Source organism: Apodemus sylvaticus, chromosome 9, assembly GCF_947179515.1.
Source record: "Apodemus sylvaticus chromosome 9, mApoSyl1.1, whole genome shotgun sequence".
Taxonomy (NCBI): Eukaryota; Metazoa; Chordata; class Mammalia; order Rodentia; family Muridae; genus Apodemus; species Apodemus sylvaticus.
Window position 1 is genome coordinate 101,522,721 of NC_067480.1, and position 14,821 is coordinate 101,537,541.

The 14,821-nt window shown below is 45.5% G+C and overlaps 1 protein-coding gene across 1 annotated transcript; it reads left to right on the forward strand.

Annotated features, from left to right (window-relative positions):
• Nucleotides 1-7,190: 7,190 nt before the first annotated feature.
• LOC127692316 (THO complex subunit 4-like) lies at nucleotides 7,191-7,919 on the forward strand (the record flags this gene model as incomplete). The annotated part of the gene is made up of 1 exon (XM_052192531.1): nucleotides 7,191-7,919. A coding segment is annotated over exon 1 (729 nt), but the record flags the coding sequence as incomplete, so codon positions are not given.
• Between the last annotated feature and the right edge of the window lie 6,902 nt (nucleotides 7,920-14,821).

Below are 14,821 nucleotides of genomic sequence, written 5' to 3' on the forward strand. Positions count from 1 at the left end.
ATTTCAAAAAGCTGATAGGTGTGGTGCTGAATGTGCCGTGAGGTGATCATGATTAGGTCACTTTTTGGTTTCCTTGTTTGTTTGTCTTTGTTGTTTATTTGGTTTTGGTTTGTGTTTGTTTTCTGTTTTGTTCTTTGTTTTGTTTAATCCCAGCATTAAATGGGATTAAAGGTGTGTGCCACCACTGCTGGGCAATTAGATCACTTCTGATCCACATCTCCAGGCAGGCAGACACACACCTTTAATCCCAATCTTGCCTTGAGGACATCCAATCAGGATCAATCGACTGAGATTCTAATCTAATCCAAACTGGGCCACACCTCCTTCTCAAAGCCTATATAAAGACAGGGAAGAAGGAGCTTTTCCTCTTTGCCTGCTTGCTCTCACCTTGCTAGCAAGTCCATTCCTTCACCGGGATCCCAGCATCTCTACTGAAGACCAGTTGAGACCTCCAGCCTTGTGGACTGAGTGGATTCTGGAACTCTGAACTTTCCATCATCATAGCAAACCACTGGATTAGTGGGACCACACCTTGTAAGTCATTCAACTCAATCCCCTTTCTGTATGTATGTAGAGATTCATTCTGTAAGTTGTGCTTCTCTAGAGAGAACCCTGACTACCATAGTGATGATGCTTTTCATTTCAAAGATTTAGAAGAAAGATACTTGTCTCAAAACTATTTCTCTGAGCTGGGCATAGTGGCCCATGGGTTGATGTCTCACTACTCTGTAGAGGGAGTTAAGCAAATCTAGGATTCTGAGGCCAGCCTGGGCCATAGATCAACTACTAGGCTACAGAGTCTGACTAGGTCTTAAAGGGAACCCAAACAAACAAACCAATGTTCTCTCTCTGCACCATTAAAGACACTGAGATGAATCTGAGAATGGGACCCAGTGAGTTGCATTCCAATGGAATCGATGGCAGAGCCCAGTGTCTAGAACACTAAGCCCCCCGTATCTCCAAGCCTTCCTTCTTTTAGTATACACTCCATACATTTTATTCTCCTTCTTAAGATCCTTCCAGGAGGGTTCCAAGAGGGTCTCCATGGCCGAGTACTTGCGTGCAGTACCCATGTGTGCAGCCATGGGTGAGATGCCCAGCAATAAACACAAGTAGTAGCTGTCTGTCTTTGTGACACCCCTCTAGAGGACAGTCTCTGATTCCCCCTATGTTGCAGTCACAGAATCTTGGGATGTGTGTCCATTTTTTTATTTTTTTTATTTTTTGGCTCTGCTGTTGTTTCTTTCTTTGTTTCTTTGTTTTCTGTTTTTTCCTATCTAATGGGAGGAGTTTAGAGATGGTGTTCTGTTTCTTTAGGTGTCAAAAGCTTTCACCGAAGCACTTGGGAGACAGAGGCAGGCAGATCTCTGAGTTGGACGCCACCTCTGCTCTACAGCGTGTTCCCCCACGATACCTACATAAAAGAAAGCCAACTGATTTAAGAGGTAAGAGGGACTCTGGGAGAAGGCTATGAAAAAATGAAGCTTTCAGTCAGATTAGTGGGTTTCACAGAGAATTAGCCACAGTATTTTCTTTAGGCATCTAGGTTACAGCTCCCAAACATTGCTTTCATTGTTATCCTGTCTCTTTATAGGGGATGATGATTTGTGGTGTGAACAAAAAAAAATCCCAACACTTAAACTTAACATTCAACTCTATATTGTACTCGCTTTTAAGTAACGTTGTCATTTTGAAATTGTGTATTTTGGAGGTTTATACTTATCATTCTACTTATGATTGTTTCCATGTTTTTATCTTCTGTAGATAAAATATACAGATAGTGTTGTTGTTGTTGTTGTTGTTGTTGTTTTTTCTCTAGTTTCAGTCGTACTAGGCTGCCCTGGACAGTCTAGAGCTGTCTAGGTGTAGTAGCAGGATGTCATCTAACTTGAAAAGGTCCTCCTGTCTCTGCCTCTTGAGGGCTGGGATCCAAAGCATTGGCCACCACACTGAACCTTTTTTTTTTCCCCTTTAGTTTACTCTATTTTGTTTGTGACAGTGTTCCCCTATGCAAACCTGGACAATGCGGTTATATTTTATTTTCTGTTCAAATTCCTCAAATTCCTTTCTGGTTTGTTTGGTGGTGTGTTGGTACAGGAGTCAGGTAGAGCTCAGAAGACTTGGATGGGTGAATTGTCTCCTCGATAGGTACTGGTTCCCAGAGACTGGCCTCAGCTCATTGGGTTTGCCTGTTCAGATGTTTCCAATGTTGTTTGGAAAGTGTGGTGTTAAGAGTTGTATAGGAAGCACTCTGAGTAGGCCAGAAATGTAATTAAGCACTTCTATCACTTACCAAACAATCAGGAGGAGATACAGCCACCTGTAATGGTTTCAATTGAAACCTTTGTCGATAAAGAGTGTTCCTGTTGAAAATTCTTGTTTTTCCTCATCAAGTTCTCAGGACCTCTTCCCTGTTGCTCAGTGATTTACTATGCTAAAAGCACCAGGGAGAGACTTTGAACATAAGGTTAAACCTTTGTTTTCAAAACAGGTGGGCTCGATCTGATGCCCGAATCCACACTGGCGATGGCCGACAAAGTGGACATGTCTTTGGATGACATCATCAAGCTGAACCGGAGGCAGCAAGGAGGTCCCTGGTGGGGCCGGGGTCGCAGAGGGGCCGGCTACCAGAACTTCCGTGGCTTCAAAGCAGGCGGCGGTGGTGAGCCTAGGAGGAAGCAGCCTGCCATGGCCCTGCGCGGCAGGAACCGGGTGGCACCATACAGCCACCAGAAGCAACGTCGGGACAAGTGGCAGCAGGACCTAGTCCACAGGGCCTTCGTGGGTGGAGCCAGCGTGGACAGCGGTGGGAAGCTGCTTGTGTCCAACCTGGACTTTGCAGTGTCCGATGCTGATATACAGGAAGTCTTTGCTTCATCCGGAACCTTGAAGAAAGCCACCGTGCACTATGATCGCTCTGGACAAAGTTTGGGGACAGCAGAGGTGCACTTTGAACGGGAAGCAGATGCCCTGAAGGCTATGTAAGAGTACAATGGTGTGCCTTTGGATGGCCGCCGCATGAAGATCCAGCTCGTCACATCCCAGATCCTTATGCAACCAAGACCTGCACAAAGCATCAACAGAGGAGGCATGACAAGAAACCCTGGCTCGGGAGGTTCGCGTGCCGGAGTCACCAGGAGAGGGACAAGTGGAGGCTACCAGGGACGAGCTAGAGGGGCCAGCAGCAACTCGAAGCAGCAGCTTACTGCAGAGGGGTTGGACGCACAGTTGGATGCTTATATGGAAAGCATGGACACTGACTGAGCAAATCCATGCGAGAAATGGGACCCAGAAGCCTCATCTGTGATGCCTAGGGGGAGGGAGGGAGGGAGGGTTGGCAACTGGACTGTGCAGACCATGGGGGATTTGGGTTTGGCTTCTTTGGATTTCTCCTCTTTTCCTTGCCTGTTTTCAAATAAAATCTACAATCTAATGTAATTTCTTTTTGCCTTTTTGTGTGTTTTAGTTTGATTTTTAACTCTGAAACAGACCTCTTTGGCCCTGACTTATCTTGGGGATACAATTTACTTGTTGCTGTTGTGTTGAAGGTAGCATTTTCACCTTTGCCATACTAAAAGGCAAAGGTGTGCTGGGGTGGGGGAACAATCATTCTAGGGTACTAAAGTAGTAATTCACCTTCACCTTGGAGACTGATTTCTTTGGTGGTTGTTGTAATCATCAAAGTAGAAGGTGGAATAAGATTGCGTTCTCTGGGCCTGTGGGGGGAAGAGCGTGCCTCAGTGGACCCATGCAGAGGCAACCCTACACCCAGAGGGACCACCCACAGGATGGTATAGCATGGAAGAGAGTTTCTTTGGGGCATGGGGAAGGGAGTTGATGGGGAGAGTTAAGAGGCAGAGAGGAGGAGAGAAGTAGAAGCTGGCCAGGACCTTATGTGGAGGGAGTGGGGACCGGAAAGGAAAATAGAAGAGCCAAAGAGGGCAAGAGAATGAGAGGATGAGAGAGAGAGGGAGAAGAGGGGCAAGCAGCCCCTTTGATATGGGTCAGAGCTACCCGGCCATGGCCAGGTAAGCGTGGGGTGGAGCTGAGAAAGGCCACAAACAGTCGTGATAGAATAATCTTTACACAGTTTGGGTCTCTGTGGGTCTGGGCTCAAGAGTGAAGGCCAAAGCTCATGGTATTTGCCTCTTAAAAACATTCACAAGTATGGCCTACAAATATTGTTGTCACCCAAGAGAGTGGAATTAAAGCTGGCCTCAAAGCCACTTCCATGGTATATTATATTCCAGTGCTTCAATAGAGCTAGGTTTCTCAATCTTGCCTGGGAGTCAGCAAATATTCTACATCTCAGGGTCTTAGAGTGATATCTGGGGACCATGTAGTTTACTAGCAAGGAATAGATAGTGTCATTGCTCATTGGGAGTAAACTAGAATTTGGGGTTTTCATATACAAGGGCAGACCAGTTCAATCCCCTTGAATGTTTACAGACTAAACCATTCAGGAAATGGTGGCAGGCACAAATCTGCTTAACCATTGGCCAGCCTGTGACTGCAACTCGAATGGCAAACAGTTCATTTGACTCGGGTCTTTTAAGAGGTCATTGCGATGGGTGTTGAAAGCAGAAAGCAAAACAAAAAAAAAAAAAAAAAAAAAAAAACAGAACAACAACAACAACAATGACAACCACAACAACCATGCTAGCAAAGCATCTCAAGAAGAGGTCTGGTCTAATTTCAAAAAGCTGATAGGTGTGGTGCTGAATGTGCCGTGAGGTGATCATGATTAGGTCACTTTTTGGTTTCCTTGTTTGTTTGTCTTTGTTGTTTATTTGGTTTTGGTTTGTGTTTGTTTTCTGTTTTGTTCTTTGTTTTGTTTAATCCCAGCATTAAATGGGATTAAAGGTGTGTGCCACCACTGCTGGGCAATTAGATCACTTCTGATCCACATCTCCAGGCAGGCAGACACACACCTTTAATCCCAATCTTGCCTTGAGGACATCCAATCAGGAGAGATTCTAATCTAATCCAAACTGGGCCACACCTCCTTCTCAAAGACTATATAAAGACAGGGAAGAAGGAGCTTTTCCTCTTTGCCTGCTTGCTCTCACCTTGCTAGCAAGTCCATTCCTTCACCGGGATCCCAGCATCTCTACTGAAGACCAGTTGAGACCTCCAGCCTTGTGGACTGAGTGGATTCTGGAACTCTGAACTTTCCATCATCATAGCAAACCACTGGATTAGTGGGACCACACCTTGTAAGTCATTCAACTCAATCCCCTTTCTGTATGTATGTAGAGATTCATTCTGTAAGTTGTGCTTCTCTAGAGAGAACCCTGACTACCATAGTGATGATGCTTTTCATTTCAAAGATTTAGAAGAAAGATACTTGTCTCAAAACTATTTCTCTGAGCTGGGCATAGTGGCCCATGGGTTGATGTCTCACTACTCTGTAGAGGGAGTTAAGCAAATCTAGGATTCTGAGGCCAGCCTGGGCCATAGATCAACTACTAGGCTACAGAGTCTGACTAGGTCTTAAAGGGAACCCAAACAAACAAACCAATGTTCTCTCTCTGCACCATTAAAGACACTGAGATGAATCTGAGAATGGGACCCAGTGAGTTGCATTCCAATGGAATCGATGGCAGAGCCCAGTGTCTAGAACACTAAGCCCCCCGTATCTCCAAGCCTTCCTTCTTTTAGTATACACTCCATACATTTTATTCTCCTTCTTAAGATCCTTCCAGGAGGGTTCCAAGAGGGTCTCCATGGCCGAGTACTTGCGTGCAGTACCCATGTGTGCAGCCATGGGTGAGATGCCCAGCAATAAACACAAGTAGTAGCTGTCTGTCTTTGTGACACCCCTCTAGAGGACAGTCTCTGATTCCCCCTATGTTGCAGTCACAGAATCTTGGGATGTGTGTCCATTTTTTTATTTTTTTTTATTTTTTGGCTCTGCTGTTGTTTCTTTCTTTGTTTCTTTGTTTTCTGTTTTTTCCTATCTAATGGGAGGAGTTTAGAGATGGTGTTCTGTTTCTTTAGGTGTCAAAAGCTTTCACCGAAGCACTTGGGAGACAGAGGCAGGCAGATCTCTGAGTTGGACGCCACCTCTGCTCTACAGCGTGTTCCCCCACGATACCTACATAAAAGAAAGCCTACTGATTTAAGAGGTAAGAGGGACTCTGGGAGAAGGCTATGAAAAAATGAAGTTTTCAGTCAGATTAGTGGGTTTCACAGAGAATTAGCCACAGTATTTTCTTTAGGCATCTAGGTTACAGCTCCCAAACATTGCTTTCATTGTTATCCTGTCTCTTTATAGGGGATGATGATTTGTGGTGTGAACAAAAAAAAAATCCCAAGACTTAAACTTAACATTCAACTCTATATTGTACTCGCTTTTAAGTAACGTTGTCATTTTGAAATTGTGTATTTTGGAGGTTTATACTTATCATTCTACTTATGATTGTTTCCATGTTTTTATCTTCTGTAGATAAAATATACAGATAGTGTTGTTGTTGTTGTTGTTGTTGTTGTTTTTTTCTCTAGTTTCAGTCGTACTAGGCTGCCCTGGACAGTCTAGAGCTGTCTAGGTGTAGTAGCAGGATGTCATCTAACTTGAAAAGGTCCTCCTGTCTCTGCCTCTTGAGGGCTGGGATCAAAAGCATTGGCCACCACACTGAACCTTTTTTTTTTCCCCTTCAGTTTACTCTATTTTGTTTGTGACAGTGTTCCCCTATGCAAACCTGGACAATGTGGTTATATTTTATTTTCTGTTCAAATTCCTCAAATTCCTTTCTGGTTTGTTTGGTGGTGTGTTGGTACAGGAGTCAGGTAGAGCTCAGAAGACTTGGATGGGTGAATTGTCTCCTCGATTGGTACTGGTTCCCAGAGACTGGTCTCAGCTCATTGGGTTTGCCTGTTCAGATGTTTCCAATGTTGTTTGGAAAGTGTGGTGTTAAGAGTTGTATAGGAAGCACTCTGAGTAGGCCAGAAATGTAATTAAGCACTTCTATCACTTACCAAACAATCAGGAGGAGATACAGCCACCTGTAATGGTTTCAATTGAAACCTTTGTCGATAAAGAGTGTTCCTGTTGAAAATTCTTGTTTTTCCTCATCAAGTTCTCAGGACCTCTTCCCTGTTGCTCAGTGATTTACTATGCTAAAAGCACCAGGGAGAGACTTTGAACATAAGGTTAAACCTTTGTTTTCAAAACAGGTGGGCTCGATCTGATGCCCGAATCCACACTGGCGATGGCCGACAAAGTGGACATGTCTTTGGATGACATCCTCAAGCTGAACCGGAGGCAGCAAGGAGGTCCCTCGTGGGGCCGGGGTCGCAGAGGGGCCGGCTACCAGAACTTCCGTGGCTTCAAAGCAGGCGGCGGTGGTGAGCCTAGGAGGAAGCAGCCTGCCATGGCCCTGCGCGGCAGGAACCGGGTGGCACCATACAGCCACCAGAAGCAACGTCGGGACAAGTGGCAGCAGGACCTAGTCCACAGGGCCTTCGTGGGTGGAGCCAGCGTGGACAGCGGTGGGAAGCTGCTTGTGTCCAACCTGGACTTTGCAGTGTCCGATGCTGATATACAGGAAGTCTTTGCTTCATCCGGAACCTTGAAGAAAGCCACCGTGCACTATGATCGCTCTGGACAAAGTTTGGGGACAGCAGAGGTGCACTTTGAACGGGAAGCAGATGCCCTGAAGGCTATGCAAGAGTACAATGGTGTGCCTTTGGATGGCCGCCGCATGAAGATCCAGCTCGTCACATCCCAGATCCTTATGCAACCAAGACCTGCACAAAGCATCAACAGAGGAGGCATGACAAGAAACCCTGGCTCGGGAGGTTCGCGTGCCGGAGTCACCAGGAGAGGGACAAGTGGAGGCTACCAGGGACGAGCTAGAGGGGCCAGCAGCAACTCGAAGCAGCAGCTTACTGCAGAGGGGTTGGACGCACAGTTGGATGCTTATATGGAAAGCATGGACACTGACTGAGCAAATCCATGCGAGAAATGGGACCCAGAAGCCTCATCTGTGATGCCTAGGGGGAGGGAGGGAGGGAGGGTTGGCAACTGGACTGTGCAGACCATGGGGGATTTGGGTTTTGCTTCTTTGGATTTCTCCTCTTTTCCTTGCCTGTTTTCAAATAAAATCTACAATCTAATGTAATTTCTTTTTGCCTTTTTGTGTGTTTTAGTTTGATTTTTAACTCTGAAACAGACCTCTTTGGCCCTGACTTATCTTGGGGATACATTTTACTTGTTGCTGTTGTGTTGAAGGTAGCATTTTCACCTTTGCCATACTAAAAGGCAAAGGTGTGCTGGGGTGGGGGAACAGGCATTCTAGGGTACTAAAGTAGTAATTCACCTTCACCTTGGAGACTGATTTCTTTGGTGGTTGTTGTAATCATCAAAGTAGAAGGTGGAATAAGATTGCGTTCTCTGGGCCTGTGGGGGGAAGAGCGTGCCTCAGTGGACCCATGCAGAGGCAACCCTACACCCAGAGGGACCACCCACAGGATGGTATAGCATGGAAGAGAGTTTCTTTGGGGCATGGGGAAGGGAGTTGATGGGGAGAGTTAAGAGGCAGAGAGGAGGAGAGAAGTAGAAGCTGGCCAGGACCGTATATGGAGGGAGTGGGGACCGGAAAGGAAAATGGAAGAGCCAAAGAGGGCAAGAGAATGAGAGGATGAGAGAGAGAGGGAGAAGAGGGGCAAGCAGCCCCTTTGATATGGGTCAGAGCTACCTGGCCATGGCCAGGTAAGCGTGGGGTGGAGCTGAGAAAGGCCACAAACAGTCGTGATAGAATAATCTTTACATAGTTTGGGTCTCTGTGGGTCTGGGCTCAAGAGTGAAGGCCAAAGCTCATGGTATTTGCCTCTTAAAAACATTCACAAGTATGGCCTACAAATATTGTTGTCACCCAAGAGAGTGGAATTAAAGCTGGCCTCAAAGCCACTTCCATGGTATATTATATTCCAGTGCTTCAATAGAGCTAGGTTTCTCAATCTTGCCTGGGAGTCAGCAAATATTCTACATCTCAGGGTCTTAGAGTGATATCTGGGGACCATGTAGTTTACTAGCAAGGAATAGATAGTGTCATTGCTCATTGGGAGTAAACTAGAATTTGGGGTTTTCATATACAAGGGCAGACCAGTTCAATCCCCTTGAATGTTTACAGACTAAACCATTCAGGAAATGGTGGCAGGCACAAATCTGCTTAACCATTGGCCAGCCTGTGACTGCAACTCGAATGGCAAACAGTTCATTTGACTCGGGTCTTTTAAGAGGTCATTGCGATGGGTGTTGAAAGCAGAAAGCAAAACAAAAAAAAAAAAAAAAAAAAAAACAGAACAACAACAACAATGACAACCACAACAACCATGCTAGCAAAGCATCTCAAGAAGAGGTCTGGTCTAATTTCAAAAAGCTGATAGGTGTGGTGCTGAATGTGCCGTGAGGTGATCATGATTAGGTCACTTTTTGGTTTCCTTGTTTGTTTGTCTTTGTTGTTTATTTGGTTTTGGTTTGTGTTTGTTTTCTGTTTTGTTCTTTGTTTTGTTTAATCCCAGCATTAAATGGGATTAAAGGTGTGTGCCACCACTGCTGGGCAATTAGATCACTTCTGATCCACATCTCCAGGCAGGCAGACACACACCTTTAATCCCAATCTTGCCTTGAGGACATCCAATCAGGATCAATCGACTGAGATTCTAATCTAATCCAAACTGGGCCACACCTCCTTCTCAAAGCCTATATAAAGACAGGGAAGAAGGAGCTTTTCCTCTTTGCCTGCTTGCTCTCACCTTGCTAGCAAGTCCATTCCTTCACCGGGATCCCAGCATCTCTACTGAAGACCAGTTGAGACCTCCAGCCTTGTGGACTGAGTGGATTCTGGAACTCTGAACTTTCCATCATCATAGCAAACCACTGGATTAGTGGGACCACACCTTGTAAGTCATTCAACTCAATCCCCTTTCTGTATGTATGTAGAGATTCATTCTGTAAGTTGTGCTTCTCTAGAGAGAACCCTGACTACCATAGTGATGATGCTTTTCATTTCAAAGATTTAGAAGAAAGATACTTGTCTCAAAACTATTTCTCTGAGCTGGGCATAGTGGCCCATGGGTTGATGTCTCACTACTCTGTAGAGGGAGTTAAGCAAATCTAGGATTCTGAGGCCAGCCTGGGCCATAGATCAACTACTAGGCTACAGAGTCTGACTAGGTCTTAAAGGGAACCCAAACAAACAAACCAATGTTCTCTCTCTGCACCATTAAAGACACTGAGATGAATCTGAGAATGGGACCCAGTGAGTTGCATTCCAATGGAATCGATGGCAGAGCCCAGTGTCTAGAACACTAAGCCCCCCGTATCTCCAAGCCTTCCTTCTTTTAGTATACACTCCATACATTTTATTCTCCTTCTTAAGATCCTTCCAGGAGGGTTCCAAGAGGGTCTCCATGGCCGAGTACTTGCGTGCAGTACCCATGTGTGCAGCCATGGGTGAGATGCCCAGCAATAAACACAAGTAGTAGCTGTCTGTCTTTGTGACACCCCTCTAGAGGACAGTCTCTGATTCCCCCTATGTTGCAGTCACAGAATCTTGGGATGTGTGTCCATTTTTTTATTTTTTTTATTTTTTGGCTCTGCTGTTGTTTCTTTCTTTGTTTCTTTGTTTTCTGTTTTTTCCTATCTAATGGGAGGAGTTTAGAGATGGTGTTCTGTTTCTTTAGGTGTCAAAAGCTTTCACCGAAGCACTTGGGAGACAGAGGCAGGCAGATCTCTGAGTTGGACGCCACCTCTGCTCTACAGCGTGTTCCCCCACGATACCTACATAAAAGAAAGCCAACTGATTTAAGAGGTAAGAGGGACTCTGGGAGAAGGCTATGAAAAAATGAAGCTTTCAGTCAGATTAGTGGGTTTCACAGAGAATTAGCCACAGTATTTTCTTTAGGCATCTAGGTTACAGCTCCCAAACATTGCTTTCATTGTTATCCTGTCTCTTTATAGGGGATGATGATTTGTGGTGTGAACAAAAAAAAATCCCAACACTTAAACTTAACATTCAACTCTATATTGTACTCGCTTTTAAGTAACGTTGTCATTTTGAAATTGTGTATTTTGGAGGTTTATACTTATCATTCTACTTATGATTGTTTCCATGTTTTTATCTTCTGTAGATAAAATATACAGATAGTGTTGTTGTTGTTGTTGTTGTTGTTGTTTTTTCTCTAGTTTCAGTCGTACTAGGCTGCCCTGGACAGTCTAGAGCTGTCTAGGTGTAGTAGCAGGATGTCATCTAACTTGAAAAGGTCCTCCTGTCTCTGCCTCTTGAGGGCTGGGATCCAAAGCATTGGCCACCACACTGAACCTTTTTTTTTTCCCCTTTAGTTTACTCTATTTTGTTTGTGACAGTGTTCCCCTATGCAAACCTGGACAATGCGGTTATATTTTATTTTCTGTTCAAATTCCTCAAATTCCTTTCTGGTTTGTTTGGTGGTGTGTTGGTACAGGAGTCAGGTAGAGCTCAGAAGACTTGGATGGGTGAATTGTCTCCTCGATAGGTACTGGTTCCCAGAGACTGGCCTCAGCTCATTGGGTTTGCCTGTTCAGATGTTTCCAATGTTGTTTGGAAAGTGTGGTGTTAAGAGTTGTATAGGAAGCACTCTGAGTAGGCCAGAAATGTAATTAAGCACTTCTATCACTTACCAAACAATCAGGAGGAGATACAGCCACCTGTAATGGTTTCAATTGAAACCTTTGTCGATAAAGAGTGTTCCTGTTGAAAATTCTTGTTTTTCCTCATCAAGTTCTCAGGACCTCTTCCCTGTTGCTCAGTGATTTACTATGCTAAAAGCACCAGGGAGAGACTTTGAACATAAGGTTAAACCTTTGTTTTCAAAACAGGTGGGCTCGATCTGATGCCCGAATCCACACTGGCGATGGCCGACAAAGTGGACATGTCTTTGGATGACATCATCAAGCTGAACCGGAGGCAGCAAGGAGGTCCCTGGTGGGGCCGGGGTCGCAGAGGGGCCGGCTACCAGAACTTCCGTGGCTTCAAAGCAGGCGGCGGTGGTGAGCCTAGGAGGAAGCAGCCTGCCATGGCCCTGCGCGGCAGGAACCGGGTGGCACCATACAGCCACCAGAAGCAACGTCGGGACAAGTGGCAGCAGGACCTAGTCCACAGGGCCTTCGTGGGTGGAGCCAGCGTGGACAGCGGTGGGAAGCTGCTTGTGTCCAACCTGGACTTTGCAGTGTCCGATGCTGATATACAGGAAGTCTTTGCTTCATCCGGAACCTTGAAGAAAGCCACCGTGCACTATGATCGCTCTGGACAAAGTTTGGGGACAGCAGAGGTGCACTTTGAACGGGAAGCAGATGCCCTGAAGGCTATGTAAGAGTACAATGGTGTGCCTTTGGATGGCCGCCGCATGAAGATCCAGCTCGTCACATCCCAGATCCTTATGCAACCAAGACCTGCACAAAGCATCAACAGAGGAGGCATGACAAGAAACCCTGGCTCGGGAGGTTCGCGTGCCGGAGTCACCAGGAGAGGGACAAGTGGAGGCTACCAGGGACGAGCTAGAGGGGCCAGCAGCAACTCGAAGCAGCAGCTTACTGCAGAGGGGTTGGACGCACAGTTGGATGCTTATATGGAAAGCATGGACACTGACTGAGCAAATCCATGCGAGAAATGGGACCCAGAAGCCTCATCTGTGATGCCTAGGGGGAGGGAGGGAGGGAGGGTTGGCAACTGGACTGTGCAGACCATGGGGGATTTGGGTTTGGCTTCTTTGGATTTCTCCTCTTTTCCTTGCCTGTTTTCAAATAAAATCTACAATCTAATGTAATTTCTTTTTGCCTTTTTGTGTGTTTTAGTTTGATTTTTAACTCTGAAACAGACCTCTTTGGCCCTGACTTATCTTGGGGATACAATTTACTTGTTGCTGTTGTGTTGAAGGTAGCATTTTCACCTTTGCCATACTAAAAGGCAAAGGTGTGCTGGGGTGGGGGAACAATCATTCTAGGGTACTAAAGTAGTAATTCACCTTCACCTTGGAGACTGATTTCTTTGGTGGTTGTTGTAATCATCAAAGTAGAAGGTGGAATAAGATTGCGTTCTCTGGGCCTGTGGGGGGAAGAGCGTGCCTCAGTGGACCCATGCAGAGGCAACCCTACACCCAGAGGGACCACCCACAGGATGGTATAGCATGGAAGAGAGTTTCTTTGGGGCATGGGGAAGGGAGTTGATGGGGAGAGTTAAGAGGCAGAGAGGAGGAGAGAAGTAGAAGCTGGCCAGGACCTTATGTGGAGGGAGTGGGGACCGGAAAGGAAAATAGAAGAGCCAAAGAGGGCAAGAGAATGAGAGGATGAGAGAGAGAGGGAGAAGAGGGGCAAGCAGCCCCTTTGATATGGGTCAGAGCTACCCGGCCATGGCCAGGTAAGCGTGGGGTGGAGCTGAGAAAGGCCACAAACAGTCGTGATAGAATAATCTTTACACAGTTTGGGTCTCTGTGGGTCTGGGCTCAAGAGTGAAGGCCAAAGCTCATGGTATTTGCCTCTTAAAAACATTCACAAGTATGGCCTACAAATATTGTTGTCACCCAAGAGAGTGGAATTAAAGCTGGCCTCAAAGCCACTTCCATGGTATATTATATTCCAGTGCTTCAATAGAGCTAGGTTTCTCAATCTTGCCTGGGAGTCAGCAAATATTCTACATCTCAGGGTCTTAGAGTGATATCTGGGGACCATGTAGTTTACTAGCAAGGAATAGATAGTGTCATTGCTCATTGGGAGTAAACTAGAATTTGGGGTTTTCATATACAAGGGCAGACCAGTTCAATCCCCTTGAATGTTTACAGACTAAACCATTCAGGAAATGGTGGCAGGCACAAATCTGCTTAACCATTGGCCAGCCTGTGACTGCAACTCGAATGGCAAACAGTTCATTTGACTCGGGTCTTTTAAGAGGTCATTGCGATGGGTGTTGAAAGCAGAAAGCAAAACAAAAAAAAAAAAAAAAAAAAAAAACAGAACAACAACAACAATGACAACCACAACAACCATGCTAGCAAAGCATCTCAAGAAGAGGTCTGGTCTAATTTCAAAAAGCTGATAGGTGTGGTGCTGAATGTGCCGTGAGGTGATCATGATTAGGTCACTTTTTGGTTTCCTTGTTTGTTTGTCTTTGTTGTTTATTTGGTTTTGGTTTGTGTTTGTTTTCTGTTTTGTTCTTTGTTTTGTTTAATCCCAGCATTAAATGGGATTAAAGGTGTGTGCCACCACTGCTGGGCAATTAGATCACTTCTGATCCACATCTCCAGGCAGGCAGACACACACCTTTAATCCCAATCTTGCCTTGAGGACATCCAATCAGGAGAGATTCTAATCTAATCCAAACTGGGCCACACCTCCTTCTCAAAGACTATATAAAGACAGGGAAGAAGGAGCTTTTCCTCTTTGCCTGCTTGCTCTCACCTTGCTAGCAAGTCCATTCCTTCACCGGGATCCCAGCATCTCTACTGAAGACCAGTTGAGACCTCCAGCCTTGTGGACTGAGTGGATTCTGGAACTCTGAACTTTCCATCATCATAGCAAACCACTGGATTAGTGGGACCACACCTTGTAAGTCATTCAACTCAATCCCCTTTCTGTATGTATGTAGAGATTCATTCTGTAAGTTGTGCTTCTCTAGAGAGAACCCTGACTACCATAGTGATGATGCTTTTCATTTCAAAGATTTAGAAGAAAGATACTTGTCTCAAAACTATTTCTCTGAGCTGGGCATAGTGGCCCATGGGTTGATGTCTCACTACTCTGTAGAGGGAGTTAAGCAAATCTAGGATTCTGAGGCCAGCCTGG